General features: G+C 44.1%; 1 protein-coding gene across 1 annotated transcript in view; it reads right to left on the bottom strand.

Annotated features, from left to right (window-relative positions):
- HDAC6 (histone deacetylase 6) overlaps positions 1-20,155 on the bottom strand; it is a 49,652-nt gene that overhangs the window by 7,909 nt on the left and 21,588 nt on the right. Inside the window, exons 12-25 of the mRNA XM_050176650.3 lie at positions 19,054-19,163; positions 16,863-17,186; positions 15,492-15,579; positions 13,386-13,426; positions 11,473-11,569; positions 10,384-10,455; positions 8,670-8,800; positions 6,555-6,623; positions 6,260-6,386; positions 3,128-3,193; positions 3,003-3,062; positions 2,373-2,462; positions 1,341-1,444; positions 399-466 (exon numbers count right to left, since the gene is read on the bottom strand). Of these exons, the coding sequence (XP_050032607.2) occupies positions 399-466; positions 1,341-1,444; positions 2,373-2,462; positions 3,003-3,062; positions 3,128-3,193; positions 6,260-6,386; positions 6,555-6,623; positions 8,670-8,800; positions 10,384-10,455; positions 11,473-11,569; positions 13,386-13,426; positions 15,492-15,579; positions 16,863-17,186; positions 19,054-19,163 (1,447 nt within the window). The remainder of the gene's footprint in view (positions 1-398; positions 467-1,340; positions 1,445-2,372; positions 2,463-3,002; positions 3,063-3,127; positions 3,194-6,259; positions 6,387-6,554; positions 6,624-8,669; positions 8,801-10,383; positions 10,456-11,472; positions 11,570-13,385; positions 13,427-15,491; positions 15,580-16,862; positions 17,187-19,053; positions 19,164-20,155) is intronic.

Here is a 20,155-nt window from a genome sequence, read left to right as displayed (position 1 = left end):
CAAAATTTCATAGCATCAATAACTTTTTAAAACTAATGATTAGTGTAAAAAAAGGCATTTATATACGGTCGCATCTGGAATAAAATTTGGTTGAAAGTATTCAATTCGCCCGTTTCCTTCCATTTGTCCTGTCCCATGCACTCTATTTAACTCGAAAAAGGTGACCGGAAAAAAAAAAAAAAAGAAGAACGACTGCTGCAGTAACCCAATCGAACCACATATCGCGGCATCAAAACCCGACCAACTCTACAGAGAAATCTTTGCCGTAATAACACACGACAGAGGATAAATAGAACTAGTTAGAAACACTTGTCCCATCCATCCGTCTTATATCAGCCCAGATGGTTTTCCTCACGCTCTTCGATTTTCGCAAGCAAGCAGAGGGCACACTGACTGACCAGAGTAGCGGAGACAGGGCCAGTAGCTCCGGTGGGCGTCCAGTGTTCGCCTAATGGACTGCACTGCACTGGAAAAAACATGGCACTGGCTCAACATACATCATTGTTTTCTCATTGTGTCTCAACAGCAATCGGACCTGATTTCGCTTGTTCAAACCAACAAGACAGAAAGCCCTCTGTTACAAATCAAGACGAAGCACTCTTTCGGTATGCGCACGGTAGTCGTAAGCTGTAAATGCAATCTCTCGACGTTTTAAATTTGCAGCATGAAAAGGTGGCCGTTCGGAGCGCTTGTGCCAAACACGCGCAAAACATCAACTGCCTCCAATACGTGTGCAAAAGCAAATTACGTGGATCTAGTGCATTACACAACTGTAAAAAGTGTTCAGAATGAAGATCTTCACACAGGCACATATTTTAGCGTTTAAAGTAATTGTGCCTATGTGCACCAAACAGCCCAGCTGTGGGAGAGTGCTTTCCAGATACTATTATGTCAAATTATCAGAGCAATTTGTTAAGTGTCAATGGCCAATGGAATTACGGCACTTTAAACCAAAGCCTTTGTTAACTCCAGAGGAACTCCTTCTTTTCTACGTAAATGGCAGTCGGCTTCCAGAAAACACAATTGCAGCGTGGGCTAGCCAAGAAAAACTGGAAATTGACAGGACAAAAGATAATGCCCTGTTGCAGCCACTAATTCTTTATGTGCGTGCTTGTTACACTGAGGTCAACTGTACGAGAAACTCGTTTACGAAGCTAGCCTTCTATGACAAGCAACTCTGCACAAATGTGTGAGAGATGCAGTGGCCTAGGCAAAGGCTTGCGATCCAGACACTTGCATACTTCTGTTACGAAGTGGCACTGCCTGCGCCTAGTGCATGCTGTGCAAACGCAGTGCGACTCCAGTGCGACTCCAGTGCGGAGCCCTAGGACACAGCTTGCCTTTGACAAGGGGCAGAGGATCGCAGCTGAGGCGGACGTTGTCCCAGGAGGGCGCTGACGCAGTGGCAGACAGCAGAAGGAAGCTTGGACAGGTTGTAGCCGCCCTGAGCCGGATATAGCCATTTAGGACAAGCAAAAGTCATAACGTTTGTTGCTGTGGGCAGTGAACCACATTTCTTGATTGATTACTTCTTAATGAAAAAGATAGTTCATTTTTAATGTGCTCATAGTCCACCTTATTTGCCTGTTATGTACTTGGCAGGAAATGCGTAATTGAATTCATGTATTTTTCCGGATTTCTCAAGTTAGGGTTCTGCTGTGCCTAATTAAAGCCTTAAAGGTCCTCTTTCTCTTACCTGACTAAGAAAGTCATTAACAGCCTTTTCGGCAACAAGCAAAAGACTGCATATAAACAGGAAACACAGAGTTGGTGTGCCCAATTTACATTAATTAATAGCACGATGTGCTCCTACCTTTCATCTGAATGTACAGAAAGCGACCAGTATTGCACAATATCTAGTTATCTATCATAGCAAGTTAATATCTCAGTTGTAGTAAGGACTCGGATAATAATGAAGTGTTCCATCCAAATCTTATCATTTGGACTTGTCATTTCATTTTGCATTACATAAAAATAAAAACGCTCAAAACACTAGAAAAAATACTGGATGACATCAAAATGCCTTATATAACTTAATATAATATATGTGTCAGTACTCCTTTAATAATACATATGGTTCATACGAATCGTATTTCTACCGAGCTTGCCTTTTATTTCAGTCCCACAAAATGATATTCAGCGTCTGGGTTCTCTACTTTTTTTTCTGCATCCATGTGCTTCTTATGCTGTTTTGTTTTCGAGCACGGATCCATACCAATATGCCCAGCTTCTGGTCTTTTTGCTAACGATACTGTATGTTCCAAAACTGGCATTAAAAATAAATAAAGAAAGAAAGAAAAGAAGAAAGTAAAAAGAAAAGGTGATGTGAAAACAAGGTTGCCTGCAAGCGTCATGGCCGCTCGTTAACTCACCTCGAGTGCGAGGATGACATGGCCTCGAGCCAAGGGCAGCAGCAGGTGTGTCAGCTGGGCGTATGCCTCGGCCGTCACCCGACAGTATCCCTGCACCCCGTCATCGTAGTGATCACCAGCTGGACCACGCCCCCTCCCCTCCCAAATGCTCTTCTGTACTTTGGTGCAGCATTAACATTCGGCGCGCCCTATGTGCTGTCGAACTACTAATTACAGCAGATCCCTCAGATCCTCAGCAAATCCCAAGTGTGTTTTATTTTTTGCATGCACCCATCCTGTAACTCTTAAAGACTTACTGTTTATCTTTTTTGCCTAATGCTTACCATTCATCTTTTTTTTAGATCACTTCTGCTTCGATGCCGCCAACTACACCCTCAAAAAGTCACATTTTCTGGGAAGCTCGTGCCATATAGTAGGCCAGCCATTCACACCAAAATAATGAAACAACTTCCACACATCTGTGGTACTCAGTAGACAAAAGGAAATCCCTGCACAAGCTAGACTCGTCACTGACATATTTTGGGGGGGAATGCCTGGCTGAGCAAGACTCGTGCTTGGCAAGGAAAGGGTCAATTGTCGATTCGTGCGGCAACCTTACATTCAATGATGAGCGAAATGTGCTCCACTCACCAGCGGGTCCCCGACACAACTGTCGAAGCCACAGGACACCAGGACTAGCTCAGGATTGTACTGCAAGAGACGCGGTGAAGTGTGTGCAGCAGGGTCACACTGAAAAGTTACCCCCGGCAACTCACCGCATAGGCAACAGGCAGCACCAGTTGGAAGAAGGCCGTCAGGTAGTCACCGTCTGACATCCCCTCCTGCATGTTAGCGAGGCTTCAGTCAGTGTAGAAGTGCAATGCTGCTTAGAGCATGCTGGCTTGTTAGTCAAACTTGGCGTTGTTAAATTTGAATTAAATTGGAGGGGTTTGAGAGGATGCTTTAGCCAACTCCAATTTCCCCTATTCAGATTCATGGAAAATGCAGAAGCGCTTTTATGACACAAACACCGGACCGATTTAAATTAAGTTTGTTGATTTTGAGAGAGAAATGTAAATTCTAGCCACTCGAGAAAGCAGAATGTCAAAATGACAAAATCAACAAATTAAAGAAAAAGAAGTACCAAAGTATTAAGAAATTCGTAACTCCCGTAACCCTGTACCAAAAACGGATATCGCAGTTCTGTACACTGCATATGTTAGGGCATTGTAACAATTACTTGAAATTGTTACAATGCTTACAAGGGTTTTGCAAAAGTCCTACTGATGAGTGAGTAGTACATTACTGAGCGTTGTATTACATTTCTAAGTATTGTACAATACATAATTTTCGGCCGCTTTAGATGTATTATTAGGTGCAGCTTCCCGAGTTGTGGTATAGTTTTTTATTGCTGAATGAGAGTTGCAATTGAACTTTTCTTTTAATTTCTGCAATTTCCGAGTACTTTTCTAAAAGACTTGTTGCCTAAATTGACGACCCACTTCCAACAGTTACCAAGAAAAGCAATATCTCTGTACTCATGCATTAAGGTAGGAACCCCCAAGCTATAGCTTTCCCTTAAAGGGGCTCTGAAACACTTTGCTAACTAATCATAGAATGGCCTCACTATTAAAGGATGTTGTCTCGCGAATCTTATGACGTAAGAAGTTTTTCCAATCTTTCAACTATAAGTGGAATTACCGCACTGATACGAAGATTTCTGTCTCTCTTTTCATCTCCGCTAGCGTGCTGGAAGCTACACCGCAGAGCAGCCAAGAGGGCAAAGCCCGGCCACAATTCCACTGTTGTGACAGCAAATGGGTTCGTCGTAACAACCTGTGGCAGCCACAGTAGACTATGCTACACAGAACTCCGCTGCCATCTTGGGGGCCATGCACAGCAGACGCAGCTACGCACAGTGCAAAGATGAAATGAGTGTTCAGACTTTCTGAGATCGCAGACGTATATATTTTTCATTTATTCACCTCAAGTTTACCAATTGTGTATTACTGAGAATGCTCTTGGAATCACGAAATCAGCCAATAGCATTGGTAAGCCAGCTGCTTTTGATGACCTTGTATGGCGACATTGCAGAAGCGAGAGCAAGCAATTTTTCACTGTGTTCGACAGTAGACTGTGAATTCCCTGCTTCACGCAGTGCAGCAATATTTGGCGCACATGTTTACAGCAGCCTCTACGACAGATCGGCAAACATTTTCTTACTACGTTCAAAAAGTGTTTCCCTTTAATACGCTTTCTGGAATCAATTTCACTACCTTCCGGAAATGTACTGTAAAGGGAACAGGCAGAGAACGGAAGGGCAACGTTTTTCTCACTACGTTCAAAAAGTGTTTCAGGGCCCCTTTAATGTCTCAAAGCTATGCAACAGGCTACAAGGAATGCCATAGTGGAGGGCTGAGAATTAATTTTGTCGACTTGCGGTTCTTTAACATGAACCCGTATCACGCTTCTCCCCCAAGCAAAAGTATACCGACCAGTGTTTTCGTTATAAAGGCAATTTTCTTCTCCGGCAATGAATGTGGCTTTAAATTGAGGACAGCAGTCCAAAATTGCCATTGGGAAGTTTCCAGTACACTCATCACTTTCAGTGTGAGCATCTTCACAAAGAAATTAAGTTTTTTCAGTGAGCCTGTAGTCCGTATACTTTAGCTCACAGTTGTACACGAGCACTTTTGCATTCAGCACCAATTCGAATGTGGCCACGGCTGCTGAGAATTTAACGTTGTGTTTAGCAGCACAACACCGTAGCCAACGAGCTACAGCGACAGGTTAATTTGGGGCTGTTGTCTCAATTAAAGGCCAAATGCAACTAAACTTCACTCTTGCTGAATTGGTTGTAAATGAGTAGCCTGCACTACTGAAGCAATCTTGGCAAAGCTGCAGGGCTGGTAACTGTGCAATTTTCTTATTAGCAGCCTTTAAGAAGCACTTAAGCAATTAAGCACTGGCAATTGGCAGCTATGGTGCAAGTCCCGGTGATGACACCTCCAAGATCTTTAAGCACAGCGTGGAAAGCCCAGGGCGAAACGGCAATCTTGGGGGTCATGCTGAGGAGTCGGGCTTTCTTAGTCATGCATAAATTCTCGCTAGCTAAAATGGCTTTTTTTTTTTCTTTTACACAATTTCAGCATCAAAAATGTCTACCTTTACGAGCTTTTTCTGACACACCACTGGTAACTTAAATGAACAATTGTGCGTGAAGGCTGCTATACAAGTACACTATCTGAACTGAGGCTTTTTATGTGGCCCAAGATTTCTTTGCAGTTGGCCTTTGATAACTCTGTGCTCCCATAAGCTAAACAAGAGTAAGCGGACACCGGAACAGTCTTTGTCGGCATTATTTTCATGTTGCATCTTGATTGATGCCACTAGTGGGATGACCAGCAGAAACACAGCAATGCGAGCGAACATTCTTCGCCACAACGGAGCACCATGCTGGTAGTCAATTATGACAAAGTGAAAAGACTTATCGCCAGAAGCATTTAGCTGAGAATAACATCCTCACTAGTCCATGCCAACGAAATGCTGCCAATGGTGTTCTGTTATGCACTAAACTATTGTTAGCGCCGGGCTGAAAAGTGAGTGCAGCGCTTCTAGCAGAAAGCCAGCAGACGTTTCACCAAGACAAATGGAATGCCGCAAGTCACCATGGGCAACAAAGTACGCAATGACCTCAAGAACACCACCTTATCAAGCCAAGGTCATAGAGCATGCATACAAACAGTAAAACTGAAGTGATAAAGTTTCTGGTATCACTCTGCTGCTCCATGCTTTATCAAAGAGAAGCCCCACAAACTTTCAGTAACCTTGCTTTAGGCTGAGATCGAAGCAGCAAGCAAACTGTGCCGCATTGCAAGTCCAACTGCACAAAGAAGAAAGTGACTAACTTCATTCCAGGCCACATTGATGTTGAAACCTTGGCCAGCACCTTCGCCAACGGCCCCATAGTCTCCTTCTGGGAGGCACGGGAAAAATGTGCCGTTGTCGTACCGGTGGATCGACAGGTACAGCACCCTGCACCAACCGCACTGCTCTCTGAGAACCAGCAGTCTGCTAAAACACCCGTCACCGGGATTCTAGCAAAGGTCAACTTCACCAAGACAACTTTAACTTCACCTAGACATGAGACAAGGATGAATATTTGCATTCAACAATGGTGTCCACTGTTGAGCAAGGACTTACCGGGGGTCATCGTAGAAGGCATGCTGCGTTCCGTTGCCATGGTGCACGTCCCAGTCCAGCAGCAGTATGCTGAAGAAAACATATACTTAGGAGATGCACATAAAGCTTCTAGGCCAGAGAGTGGACTTGTACAACAACACAACGAACCAGACACAGTCAAACATCGATATAACGAAGATGGGTAGAAAGAACTACGAGGTGTAATGAAGTAAACATAAAAATCTTCCAGTCAATATCAGCATGCAATGAATACAGAACCCCTATGATAGAGCTTGTCCCCGTGTGTCTCTTTCTTTGTGTATATGGTTTAGTTCACGCTGCTTTGACTTTAGAATGCAAAACCAACTGGCCCGATTTTTCACCCTATGGTACATTTTCCAAGGAACCACGGAAAACAATGACTTAACAGCCGGGAAACATAACAGCAAGGAAGGCCCCAAATCACCACAGCAAGGTCAGAACCGGCTCTGTGTGCACACATAATTAAGGGAGACGGACAATGTTCTGATCAGTAACCCCAATCTACTCTTATGTTTCACCGCATAACACAACTGTATAGCGGCGAAGCTGTCTTTAAAAGCTGGCGAAAACTACACTTTTGTTGCGACACGCTTATCGGAAATGACAATCGTATATTTTTTGTACTTTTGAACTTGCCTCTGCAGCACTAAATTTATGTGGCCGCTGCATTTGAATACGATGCAGGATGCAGGAAGGTTACAGAATGGCGACTTATGCAACAGGAACATGACACATTCCAGTCAATGGGCTTTAGGTCGGGACCACGAAAATGTGACGCAGCAGCCGGGAAAACACAACAGTGAGGAAAATATTAACAGGGCTCCACTGTATAAGCTTATAACGAATATCAGATATAACGGATGTATTTTCATGACAGATGGGCGATTCCATGTTAGATCGAACAAGCACGTCCGGTCGACATTTTTAGTTTTCATGAAGATAATATATGTTGGCCTTCATACTGCCAGAACACTGAATTAGTGCTTAGTTTAAAAAAAACAAAAAGATTGCCTTGTGAAGAAAAAAAATTTGTTTCACCTGCTGCCAAGCACAAGTTTTACCTTCTATCACTACACATCATGCCTGCTCAAAAGTTTTCTGTCTGGGCCCAACATCTTTTATGTATTATGTTTGTTGCAAAGCCTCTAGAAGGTATTATTTTCTGCACATGTTTTAGTATTGATCCAAAAAAACCTTAAGTTTGAAGAATTGAGCAATAGTGTGTAAATTCGCGTCCATCCCTCTGACGAGTTATTAGAACTGTGACAATGAAACTTTCTAGCAATATATACGTCTCCTTTCTCTGACCTGGAAGTCATATTCTCAGATAGCATTTATCTTTTATACAAAGTTGCATCCATACACATGCAGTGAGAAAAAAAAGCAAAACGAAAAAAGAAAGAAGGAAACCTACTACTGATAACACGAGTGTGTCCTGCACTGGGAACAGATAATGCTGTCTGCCAAAAAAAAAAAAAAGTGAAGCAAAATGTTACACACACAGAATTGAGTTCGCAGCTGTATAATGGATAACCATACCTGGTGTATACTAGCTTGCTTTTTTTATTATATTGCCTTTTTGTACAATGATTTGCATTGTTGAACTCGCACTGCAGAACAATTTGCATTGTTTGCATTGTAAATATGCAACTGCACAAGTGTTACACATACACTAAATGACGATGCTACCATATGCTTTTGTTCATTTTGTTCATAAAATATTTTGCAGTGTTTGCTTTTCGTATTCTAGCACTTTGCCCATTTATTATGTAACATTATCACTCTATTGAATTTTACCGGTACACTGCAATTTGCAGATTATATGGTAATTGTGTTTCATTTTAGGAGGTCCCCTGATGGTTTTCCCCTCTGGGACATCTGAATGTAACCAGTCCCAATAACAAATCAATAAAAACTCGAACTTGAAAACAAAAATGTGATTTTGATACTACTGCCAAAGGAGACCAAGGTGCAATCTGGGAGACTGTGTCAACACACCACAGTTTTTTGCACCTCATCTGCTTGCACCTTCAACCCGTCTCCCAGTTATACTGGTAGCCATGTTTTCCTGCCTGTGTGGCAGGCTGTACTCACCGCTGCAGTCCGTGTGTCTCGATGGCGTGCTTCGCAGCAATGGCCACATTGTTGAAGATGCAGAAGCCACCAGCCTCGGCCCGCTCCGCATGGTGCCCAGGAGGCCGTATGAGAGCCATGCCATTTTGGCACTGCGTCCGAGCCAGGATAGCACAGTCATCATTATCACCGTCCGCCTACTTCCGTTCACTACAGTATAAAGGCCTCTCTCAGCGATCTCCAGTCACCGACGTCCCGCGTCAGGTGACTCCATGCCATGCCTTCCAATTCCTCGCTATCATTAATCTGACTCAATCCCTGGCCTCCCTCTACTGTGCTTGACCACCCTTGTTGCTTCCATTCTGTTACTCTGGAGGTGCATTCACACTGGCACACTGACAGAGGTCACGCTACCGACCGTGACTGGCAACTAAGGAGCAACTCGCAGCCATTGATGTTCCCACAGGCAAGCGCGACCTGTTGGCCTCCATGCCGACATGCCTCGCGACTGATGCCGTTCACGTCTGCTCACACCTTTGCTGCCACGTAAAATAAGCGTCAGCATACACGGACGTCCTGCTCCTGTGGCCCTGCTTGGTTCAGTTGGTTTGAGACTTGTAAATTGAGCAGCGTGTGATTGACCCAAATGAGAAGCTTCTCAATCAAAGCGATTATTAGGGACCGGTCCCAAAGTGACCAACTTGGTCGGCAATCGCTGTGGGTTGCCAGTGTACACGAGCCCTAATGGACTGCTGAACTGTCTGCGCAATGCATTACAGCACCTGTTCAGCTCCACATCTTGCACTTATTTTCGCCTAGAATATCAGTAACCTGAATTTGTTCATCCATTCTGCTGTCTAAATGCGCACGGTACTTTGTTTTAGATGCCACCTGGAAACCAGGTGTAGCCTCACATGTGTCTGCCGTGACAAGGCACTTTTACGCGTTGGGCCAAAGCAGCTTCACTTCCTTTTTTAACACGACCACCGTCAGTTCGACAGGAGCTGGTAAACTAAACTTCATAGGTGCAGTGACCCTGTACGATTCCCTTATTTCTGATTAATACACACAGTTCTTCACCACATGCCTGCCCCCATGAAGAAATGACATAACTGTTTTCATCACAGCCCAACAGCGCCCATAGAGAATACAGCTGAAAGTTGTTATACTAAACATGGACATACCAAATTTATGGCTACACTGAACTCTTGCTCAAATTTTACCAGATACACATGCATTTTATTGATACTCAATGTAGTGAACCTACACAAGTGCGTTATGGATCTACCAAACTTCAGTGCTTGAACATGCTTTCCTCAGACACAGGCGTGAGCATAGCAGTGCAAACACAAGACGGCACAATCGGAGGCCATGCATCAGTGCATGGCCTCCAAAATTAGACGGCAGGCACTGGCACATTGGAAATTCCGGAGGCCAAACACCTGTGTGTCACCAATCTCAGAGGCAATGTGCGGCGCTCCACAAGTGCTGTGGGTGCTGTGTGTGGCTAAGTTGGTGTCGTCACGCATAATTCGGCTAGGTGGAAAATACTAAGTAAGAAGTGGAGAGCTCTGACGTATGCGATGAAGTTATGATGGCCATGCATGATTTTTATGACATAATTTTACGTGACAAATTTCAGCTACGCCAAACTGTTTTGCAAGTTTTGATATCGTAGTTATAACGAGGTCTACAAGGCACATGGGTGCAATTACTGTGGAGATAAAATACAGACCTTATTTGTACAGACAGCATCGACTAGCTGTAGCAAAGAGCCAGCTGCCAGAAGAGCACTGGAGAAGGTTTCCTGCAAAAATCACAATCACAAACTCATTTACTTCTATACAAGATATGGATAGAGGTAGAGGAGTCACAAAACAAAAATTTAATGGAGAAAGAAGTTAACAGAGCAGCAAGAAACTGCGAATAATGAAAGAACCAAGACTAGTCAGCCGAAAAGAAAAGGCAATCACAGCGATTTGCAGGAACTTGCAGAATGTGCATATTTCCATGACTATGCAAAAGACATGCAAAAGGCTATGCAAAGATAAAAAACACGGGTATAGAAGTAAAATTGTGCGTCTACAATACCAAAAAAGTCGCTCCTGCTATGAGAAGAGGCTAAGCAAAAAGAAGACACAAAACAAAAGATGGTTGGTGAACCCGCCTCTGCACAGTCCCTGCACCAGTTCCCTGCACCAGCACCAGTCTCTGCACCAACTCACTATGATGTCATTGATTTTAGAGCTATTTGTACAGCCCAATTGATTATTTATTATTTCTTTAGTAAACATGAGCTGCACTGTATTCTAAAAGAGCCACAAAACGAACGTGGCAAGTTTCAAGAGTTCTTACTTAGTGACAATGGCCCAAGTGCAAATAAAATGCGTTGAAATCCATGACATCACACTGACGCACCAGTGCTAGGGTTTTGGCACAAAAGTACAAGAAAATGAAAATTTCACCTTCATTTTCTCTTCTAATAATTAACCTGTAACCGTGAAGTTAATGAAAATGGAGTTTTCAAAGAACTCTTTATACTATCTACACTGATTTAGTGTCCCCCCTCTAAGGTCCCCTTAATTGCCACGGCAAATTTTTTTATGAATTTTTAAGAGCAGAAGAAAAAATAAAGGAAAACTCATTGTGTATTACTTTTTTGTCAAAATTGGAAGAAACTGAACACACACACAAGTGCAAGAATTGCAAAAAAATTCATGATATGTTAACTCATCATCGGGACCAGAGGATGCTTGCTGTGATGGTGATCGCGTCAACGGTAGTTAAGGCGTTAACATGCCAGCTAGCTGGCTCGAGCACTCACACGGCAGAGGTAGACTGAAGAGTACTTCTCTTGCAGCTTTATCAGATTGGCACTCTCCATCTCCTGGCAGCTGCGCATCTTCTGCACATGCTTCTTGCTGCGCATAGAAAATCAGCTGAGGGAGATTGTGAGGCTCCCTAGTTGATAAGAGATCTACAACAAACGGGTGGGACAACGTTTACATATCAAGCCAGGATGGCTTGCAGGGTGTTCAGTGCATTGTTTTCAACAGCAGGCAGTTTTGGAGTGACGTTTGCAAGCAAACGTAAACTCATTACGTGCGTAAAGAAATAGCCTTGTTGTCGCTGCGCATGCTCCGTTATGTTATTGAGTTTCTGTGGTTTACATACACTACATTAATGAACATTCTTTGGAGAGCTTAACATAAATAATGTTTACATGTGGTAAGCAATTTCAAACATGGCGGCATCCGTGGCTTCAGCCCAAGTTCTCATGATAGCTACACTCTGGTGATTGGCAACAAATGGTCAAAGCAGCTTTTTCTGCTTCACCTTAAAGGCTACTTTTCAGTTCATAGTGCATCAAATTTTTGAGATCGTGCGGCGATCGTGACAACCATAAGCCTGATGAGACAAGTAGACATAGAAACGATAGGATGGTTGCTAATAGACTGTCTTGGCTTGGACTTGCTTAGCGTGAATATTTCCTTTTTATTTTCCATTCCCATACATTAAAGCAAAAGGTTTTCAACAGACACACAAGCTTGCATTTAACATACTTAAGGCACTGAATGCTATTCTAAAACTGTCTATTAGGTTCTCCAACTCAGCGAACATGGTTTCATATTGGTATCCCTACTGTAACGTGCAGGCAATTTTCCGACCCATACTTCAGGAAAAAAGGTCTGCATTAAAATTGGGTAGATATAATCCTTCATAGTGAGCTGTTTTCACTTGATGCTCTGCCGAGGGCAGGCCAAAAACCAGCGTTTTCATTGGGAGATAGGCGTGCAGTTGATGCCTTTGCTTTCCTCCAACGCCACTAAGACTAACATCATCGAGTTCACCAATGGGTTCAGGCGCATGCGTGCTGATCAGTCAAGTTCAAATTATTCGGCAAGGGCAAATTTGATGACTGAAATAACGAAAGCCTTGGCCCACAGAAACATATGTACATCAGCCAGGGCCTTCGGTTCAAATTAATCAGAGGCGAATTAAAAGAAATTCTGCTGTAATCACTTATTATTTAATTCAAGGCCTTGAAAGTTCAATGGCATTACAGAAAAGAGTGGTATCATTAAATGAGCAGGTAACAATATTTAACACAGCATTACCATTCTACTGTTACCAATGCTGTCTGTTGCCAACTACGCATGCATGGAATTTACTGCGCATATGCGGTTCAGGGGAAATGGTAGTGGTAATGGTCGTGGTAATGGTAACAGCAGAAGACTGCCACTGTGATAAAACACTCTATTAAATATTTGAATGACTGCCTCATTAAGAAGTAGCTTTACCTACAAGACTCCTGCAACTTGGATGGATGTGACACTCAGAAAAAATGTCCTCTGGTTGCTGATAAACCAACTTGAACTTTTTTTTGCCAGCTCGTTATACCATCACAAGAAGATTCCCGATCTAGGCCCTTCCATCTTTGTCTTTTCTTTTGTTGTTGAGAACATGCACTACTGAGAATCTGAAACTTTCGAAAACGTGTAGCATCAAGTTTCTATCAGAGCAGCTCCATAATAAAAACCGGTCACAATTCTGTCAACTGCAAATATCAGTAATCGGGCATTAATCTAATAGGTGTGCAGGGCCCGCACCATCGTTTAATTCAGGTGCAATGGTTCACTAAGACTTCAACAAAATGAGGCAAACAGGTCAGGTTAGGTTAGGGTGAATTAGCATGTGGAAGAACTCCAGCCCACAGGGGATGGTGCGCTCACTTACTCATGAACCAACAGCAACTCATCCACAGTGGCCGACCGAGACTGCAAAAGAAGAGCATGGAACTGTATTACATTTTGATTCCAAGGGTCCACCCGAAATCCCTCCTTCTCCTTGGTTTCTAACTGTTCAGAGATTTAGACCTCAGCAAGCCAATTTTTCCAAACTCAAGCATGCAATACCGTATTTACTTGATCCTAATGGCACTTTTTTTTTCTGCAAGAATTTAATTAATTATGACGCACACTTCAACATCTAGTAAGAAACAACACTGCAATTGGGACAGGCTGTCACTGTTGGTATTCAAGATGGCTGTAATTCAAAGCAATCAACGTGTCGGCTGCAGCTACGGCAGCAGGAACATTGTCTATGCCCGCTTTGTAAGTTTGCTGGGTTTCCATAGTCTGCAAGGCATTTAAGAAATGCTGTCATTTCAGATGACAATGAGGAGATGCTATGGATTCTTGACGTAGCGATACAGAAGCCTCCGACGGCAACGGCAAGTGTTGCTTAGTCTACTGTTGCTCTGATATAATAATTTTTTCCAAGTGGGAACAAATTGTAATCCCTTTCTCTCTTACAACGAAAATCTGTTAAGTGGTCAGACAAGACATTACTTTCCTGTTTCGCTCACAATAAAGCCAAAGTGCACGTCGTCTGTGAGGACACCACTAAAAAAAATGTCTATTGTGCTGCAATGGAATTGTGGCACCACCTCTCACTGCTAAAGTGGAGTACACATTTCACCATAGCAGTGACAGAAGGCATCACTTATCCAGTGCACCAAGGACAACATTCTTTTTAGTGGCATTAACACAGATGGCATGCCCTAGAGCTTTATTGTTCACAAAACATGCTCGTAATGCTTCGAAACATAGTAGAGTAGACAACGGATAATTCGAACTCGACGGGGACCGCAAGGAAGTCAAGAGTAAGCAGAAGTCCGAAATACTGGATTCGCCCGAAAATAAGCGACTCTGTTCCACAAGTGGCGAAAAAAGATGTGTCGTATTCTCGGATCGTCACTTTCGGGGGTACCATATATATTTTGCATGACTAGTGCGAGGCACATCCACATCTATGAGCGACGGCATTCTTAGTACAGTGCCAGGCACACTATCTTATTACAGTGCAGAAACACTGGCACTCGTTGACATGGCCAGTGCTAGTCACATTAAATATCGCGAAAAATGCAACTATCATCAAAAACACGTCCCTAGTTTGTCAACGCGTTGCTGAGTTCACACACACTTTCCTTTAGCCTAGATATTTCGTGGCTGCATTTTCTAGCAATGTATTTGATGTTTTTCCTTGTCACACTTTCCATGCTTCGGCAGTGGTCAGAGTGATGTTCTGCATACGTTATCAACGGGATCAGCTGGCCACCAACGATGGATGGTAAGAGTGGCATAGAATCAAGCGAAAGGCATCGCTCGCTACAAAATCGTGACCCATATCTCGACCACTGTTACGCTGTCGCTACAGAAGGCCAACGTACCGTCAATGCATGCCTACGAATCTTCACTGGCGACTAATAGACTGACTAGGCTTCGGAAGCTTCGGTTTCAAGAAGGCGCCAGTGACATGGCCAATGAGATTTCCGGCAACACATCAACACAAAAATATCGCTATTTCTGCTCGATGCAATGGCCAAATCAGCACACGGTCACGCAGTTGGAGCCCAAATTATCACACGGCGCACTGCCAGGTGTCCGGTCATCCTCACAGATTAGCTCTATAGGGCCAGTAGTAGTGTGATGGAGCTCTACGAATAATTAAGCATATCCGAATTATCCGTCAGAGACTGCATCAAACTGAACCTACTGCAGAATGCTACCTCCGTGCAAAACTTGAGCGGAAATCAGCCAGTGTTCTAGCTGGATTGATCACAGGCACCTGGCACTCGTATTTAACCAACACTCAATTAGGAGTCCAAGACTAGGTGCTGCAAGGAAAAGAGGCATATTACAAGGAATCGCGCATGAAGACATGCATCGGACAGGATGCACTGGTTTCATCCATGTCTTCATCCGTACTATTCCTTGCAACAACCAACACCAACACACCAACAAGGCCAATTCTCTACTTCAGAAGAAACACAGGGCTTACATCAAGCAAGAGGCAAAGGTTGAGCAGTCCACGCCTCTCCAACACCTGCCAGGGCTTGAGTATGCGCTCGGGTCGCTCTGGGTGGCCCCTGCACGGGCAGAGTGGCTTTCTGAGCTCAATGTCACACTCTACACAGCCCCTATGGCAGACAGTGCCTTTACCTTTACCAGCATCTTTGAAGTCAAATCCATCGTGTAAGTTCTGGACAACAACAACAACAAAAAACATGCCGTCATTATCACCAGCCTATATACTAGACTAATGCAGGACAGACACTTCCCCACCAGCGATCTCCAAATGTTCCATTCTTGTGTCAGTCAATTCCACCCTAGGCTGGCTGCACAATTTCCTAAGCTAGTTATTCCATCTCGTCCTCTGCCACCATGAACAGTGTTTCTTTTTCCTTGGTGCGTACTCCATTCTGTCACTCAAACAGGCCACTGGTTAACTACCCTATGTGTCACATGACCTGCCCAACTCTATTACTTCCTCTTAATCTCAACTAGAATATCAGCTACCCGTTGGGGAGGAGCTCTGGGTTCGCTGACTACTGCGCTGTCTTCAGAGGTGAAAGACACCGCACAGCGGAACGGCACAGAACAGATCTAACAAACTGGTGAGCCACATCTGCAATGGTGCAAGCTAGCAGCTCGTGAGGAGCAAATTACATGATGATGAGTGGCCGTCTGCTGAAATGCGAGAAAGAAGGAAGTTCTAATGCCCATGTTTGCTCTCTAATCCTAACTGGCACATTCCCTTCTCTGAACGTCGTCTGCCGGAGAGCAATGCAAAGCAAACCCAAAAGTGCGAAAACAGCTAATGAAACACCGGCTGTGTCAGCTCTATCTGTGGCTATGGCCGCTCCACTGACTTCCACGAGAATTACAGCATCCTTAAAGTCTTGCTTTCAGTTTTACTAACGAGTCAGCAACAATGGAACAAATCTTTCGCTTTGAAGCTTTACTTGGCTCAGGTTCATTGTAAACTTCTGCTAAAATGCCGTTTCGGAGCAGGAGGCTGTAAAACGCCCAGCCTCGGCACAATTTGGCGCTGCCATTTCGTCCTCTCATTATGGCAATCATCGGCATAAGTTAAGAAATGCAGACGACAGAGCACATAGGTCCAGTACAGCTTCACCACTTGGCACCAGATTTAGAAGCGTGCCCAATCAGAACAGGGATGCAAGAAACTCCATTGCATTCCTATGCAGTAGCACTACCACTAACAGCAAGCAGTGTGCACAGGCACTACCGGCAAGCCACTCATTGTCTCATCTCAATGAGCTCTTGCGAGCACACGACAGCAAATAAGCTCGCGGGAGGCAGTTTGTGGCCACTGGCAACAACACGAAGTGTCAAGAGAGCCACACACCTCTCGTCAAGGCAGCGATGTTTTGCCATACGCTCGTCGTATGCCAGGGCGGTTCGGTTAGGCGGCACTTCCAGGTTGGTGTTGGATCTCAGCGCTTCCACCTCCCTCTCCAGCCGTTCCTTGTCCTCGGGTGGGTGCTCATAGTAGCAGCTGCGCGTGGGGAACTTCTCGGGTCGGTGCACGCCCAGCTGCCCCCGGTACTCGGATCGTGGCAGATGCGCTGACCCGGCGACGGCTCCTTTCGTGCCACTGGTGCGCTGGATGCGGAGGCTCTTCCAGTGGGGTCTCAGCACCGACACGCAGTTCAGCAGGGTTTCCGTCACACTGCACTCGGATCACCGCCCCCGTTAACCCCTTTAATGACAGGACATATAAACACCAGAACGAAATGTTTATCTGCCATCTAAATGTGCAAGAAACGCAGAGAAATCACGAGAAACCACAATGACTACTCTAGTAAACGCCATAATCAACGAAAATTTAAAACTATGTTACGGGAACATTTTAGCAATAGGGTTGGAAAAGAAGTGGGCTTCACCCTAAGCCACCTATGGCTTCGCTTGGAATTTGTACAGTCCTCAACATATGTGAGCCACAGCTGCATTTCATCTGCTTCACATCACGTGTGTGACGCCACTGCAGCTGGAGAGCAAGCATTGGTTGCGCGCCGAACTTCTTCTACCTCACTGCTCTAAACCAACAAATGACGCTGACTCAGTGTTGGTTGAAGACATTAAGTCAGAAACTTCGTCAAGAAACCCAAGCTCATCAAGAAAACAAATTTTTCTGTTATGTTGCCTGTAGGAAACATTCGTCAATAAATAGTCAAATAGACAGAAAAAGGCTTTAAAGCCAGGAAACAAAGGCACAAAGAAGAGAGGAACGTAGAGCCTTAAAAGGGTTTAGGAGGGCTGCATGCAGAAGCTCCTGAGTCGTAGTGAAGCAGGCAGAGGAGCGGTCACAATTGAGACAGCGAAAATCGAACCGAGCTTGTGGTAGGGTGGTACAGTTAAATGTCGTTATAAAGAAAAGTGCAAAAAGTGTGAAATAGCTTGGCATAGGTCAAATTGCACGAGAAAAATCATTTAAGGCCAGCGCTACATTATCAGATATGTCCGAGCTCTCCACTTCAACATGTTTTCCAGCATGGTGAACCTTGTACGACGCCAACCTCGCCACGTGTAATCAGCAGCACTTATGAGCATTGCCTCCAAGGCTGGCAGAACGCACATAGGAATGATTTCTGAGATCTTCAATGAACCAGCATGCGTCACCCAATCTCGCACGTCATGCACCGAGGTTGCCATTCGCGACTATGCTAAGAGCAGTGCTCTCGGTGCTTGGGACAAGAAAATGTTATGCAAATTACTTGTGGGTCATTCCACGGCAAACTTCCCTGACACTGCACTCAACCCTCTCTGATTCCATTACAAAAAATTGTGGTCAATCATTTTGGTTCACTATTTGCCCTCATAAACAACATTTGCGAGAAAAAAAATTTTTCTTTCTCTTACAGCGATCTGAATGTTGTCATGGTGGCGAAACCTAGGTTGCAAAAAAAAAAAACGCCAGCAAAAATACCATAATACACTGAGCAGCTTAAAGATCAGCTGGTTGCTCGAAAAAGAATTGTGCTTTCTTATTCGCTCTCATTGGCGTCTGCTTCTGCTATTTCGTCTCACAATGTGTTTTGTGGTAAAGCAATGTGGAGATTCTGCACCAATCTTGACTATTTTTACAAAATTCTCCAAGCTTTACAGACATAACACAACTGCATCATGTGGCTGGACAGCTGGTAGTAGGTGTGTCCAAAAACTACTGAAGTAAATGGTCGCAAGTAATTTTGAAGTTGAAGAGGCGCAAACATTGAAAAATGTGTGAAATGCCTCGTGCTCAGTTACAGAAGCAGACAACTAACTCCCCGGAGCACACCACTCCTGTGCTATAGACAGCCGGGGGGCTTTACTAAACCTAGCCTTGGAAGTGTTAAGGCCAAGCAACGTGTTCGCTTGCCAGCTCGCGCCTGTTTGCTTTGCGATGTACAGCACAACATAGGGAAGCAACAAACAACATAGTGGGTAGCAGAAAGTTGACGTCTTGTTTTGTCAGTTGCCTTTGCTTGCTCCAATCCTAAACCATGCCTACACATTCACACTGTGGCCAGAGAAAAAAAAAAAAACAAGATTTCCACCTGTCACTGACGTGGCCGAGCGGTTGCGGCAGGCTTGGGCAGGGGTCCCCCAACAAAGCGCGCAGGGTCAACGCCACGCCTTCCGCAAGGGATGGTACGCAGTAACCGCCCTGCACAGACACAACAGTGCGGAACTGTGTCTAACATCTTCGCTCTTGAAAAATTGACTGAGCTTGCAACGGTGCTGCTTATACCTCGTCGACAGATGTAAGCAGAAGATACTCTGTTTCCATATATATAGCAGGCAGCTCTGCGGAAGTTATACGCAAGTAGTGAGGTCAAGGAAGTCTCCCTCTGCACGTTTCACAATGCAGTTGACTTGGACCTGTGAAGCTTTTTACGGACTACTACTTTATGTATATTCAAGTTACAACTCGCGGACACAAGGTGATGCCAAACGACATATCACTCGTGCACCTCTGTGCTTCTAGTATGTGACATACTATCATATTTATTTATTTACATGTACCTTACAGGCCTTCGAGAAGGCATAGTGTAAGGGGGGAAATACGGTAACATATTAGTATGGAGTCGGGAAAGAAATAAACATCAGCAACAGAACATGGAAAATTAATACGTTAGCAAATACAATATGTAGAGCAATAACAATAAATGGTAACCAATAACATAATAGCATAATAACATCGTAAACGTTTTTGCATGTTATACAGTAGTAAGTATAGTAAAAAAAAAAATGGGAGCACTGAAATTCTTTAACATTGCAGAAAAAATGTAAGAAAATTACAAAAGACATGACACGTTTAGACGGTTGAAACGGCATATTGATTGGTTAGTAGATTGCGAAATGCAGTGTGTTTAGTTTGGCATGCAATGGTATCTGGCAGTGCGTTCCATAAGCGGACCGCACGGGGCAAAGCTGAAAAATTTAAAGCGTGCGTGTTGCCATAAATTCGGGTGTAGCTGAACTGATTGTTCAGTCGTTGTGACGTCGAGGATGCTTTCTTCAGGTTTGATAATGTTAGGCCAACTGTGTGAACAAATCTATGAAATAATAATAGAAGGGAAATATCACGGCGAGTAGTTAGTGGTTGCAACGAAAGAGCGATTTTTATTTGGGTTACACTTGACTGGTTACTATAAT

Source organism: Dermacentor andersoni, chromosome 8, assembly GCF_023375885.2.
Source record: "Dermacentor andersoni chromosome 8, qqDerAnde1_hic_scaffold, whole genome shotgun sequence".
NCBI lineage: Eukaryota > Metazoa > Arthropoda > Arachnida > Ixodida > Ixodidae > Dermacentor > Dermacentor andersoni.
The sequence above is the reverse complement of the archived record's forward strand: the minus strand, read 5'-3'. Positions and strand labels throughout refer to the sequence as shown.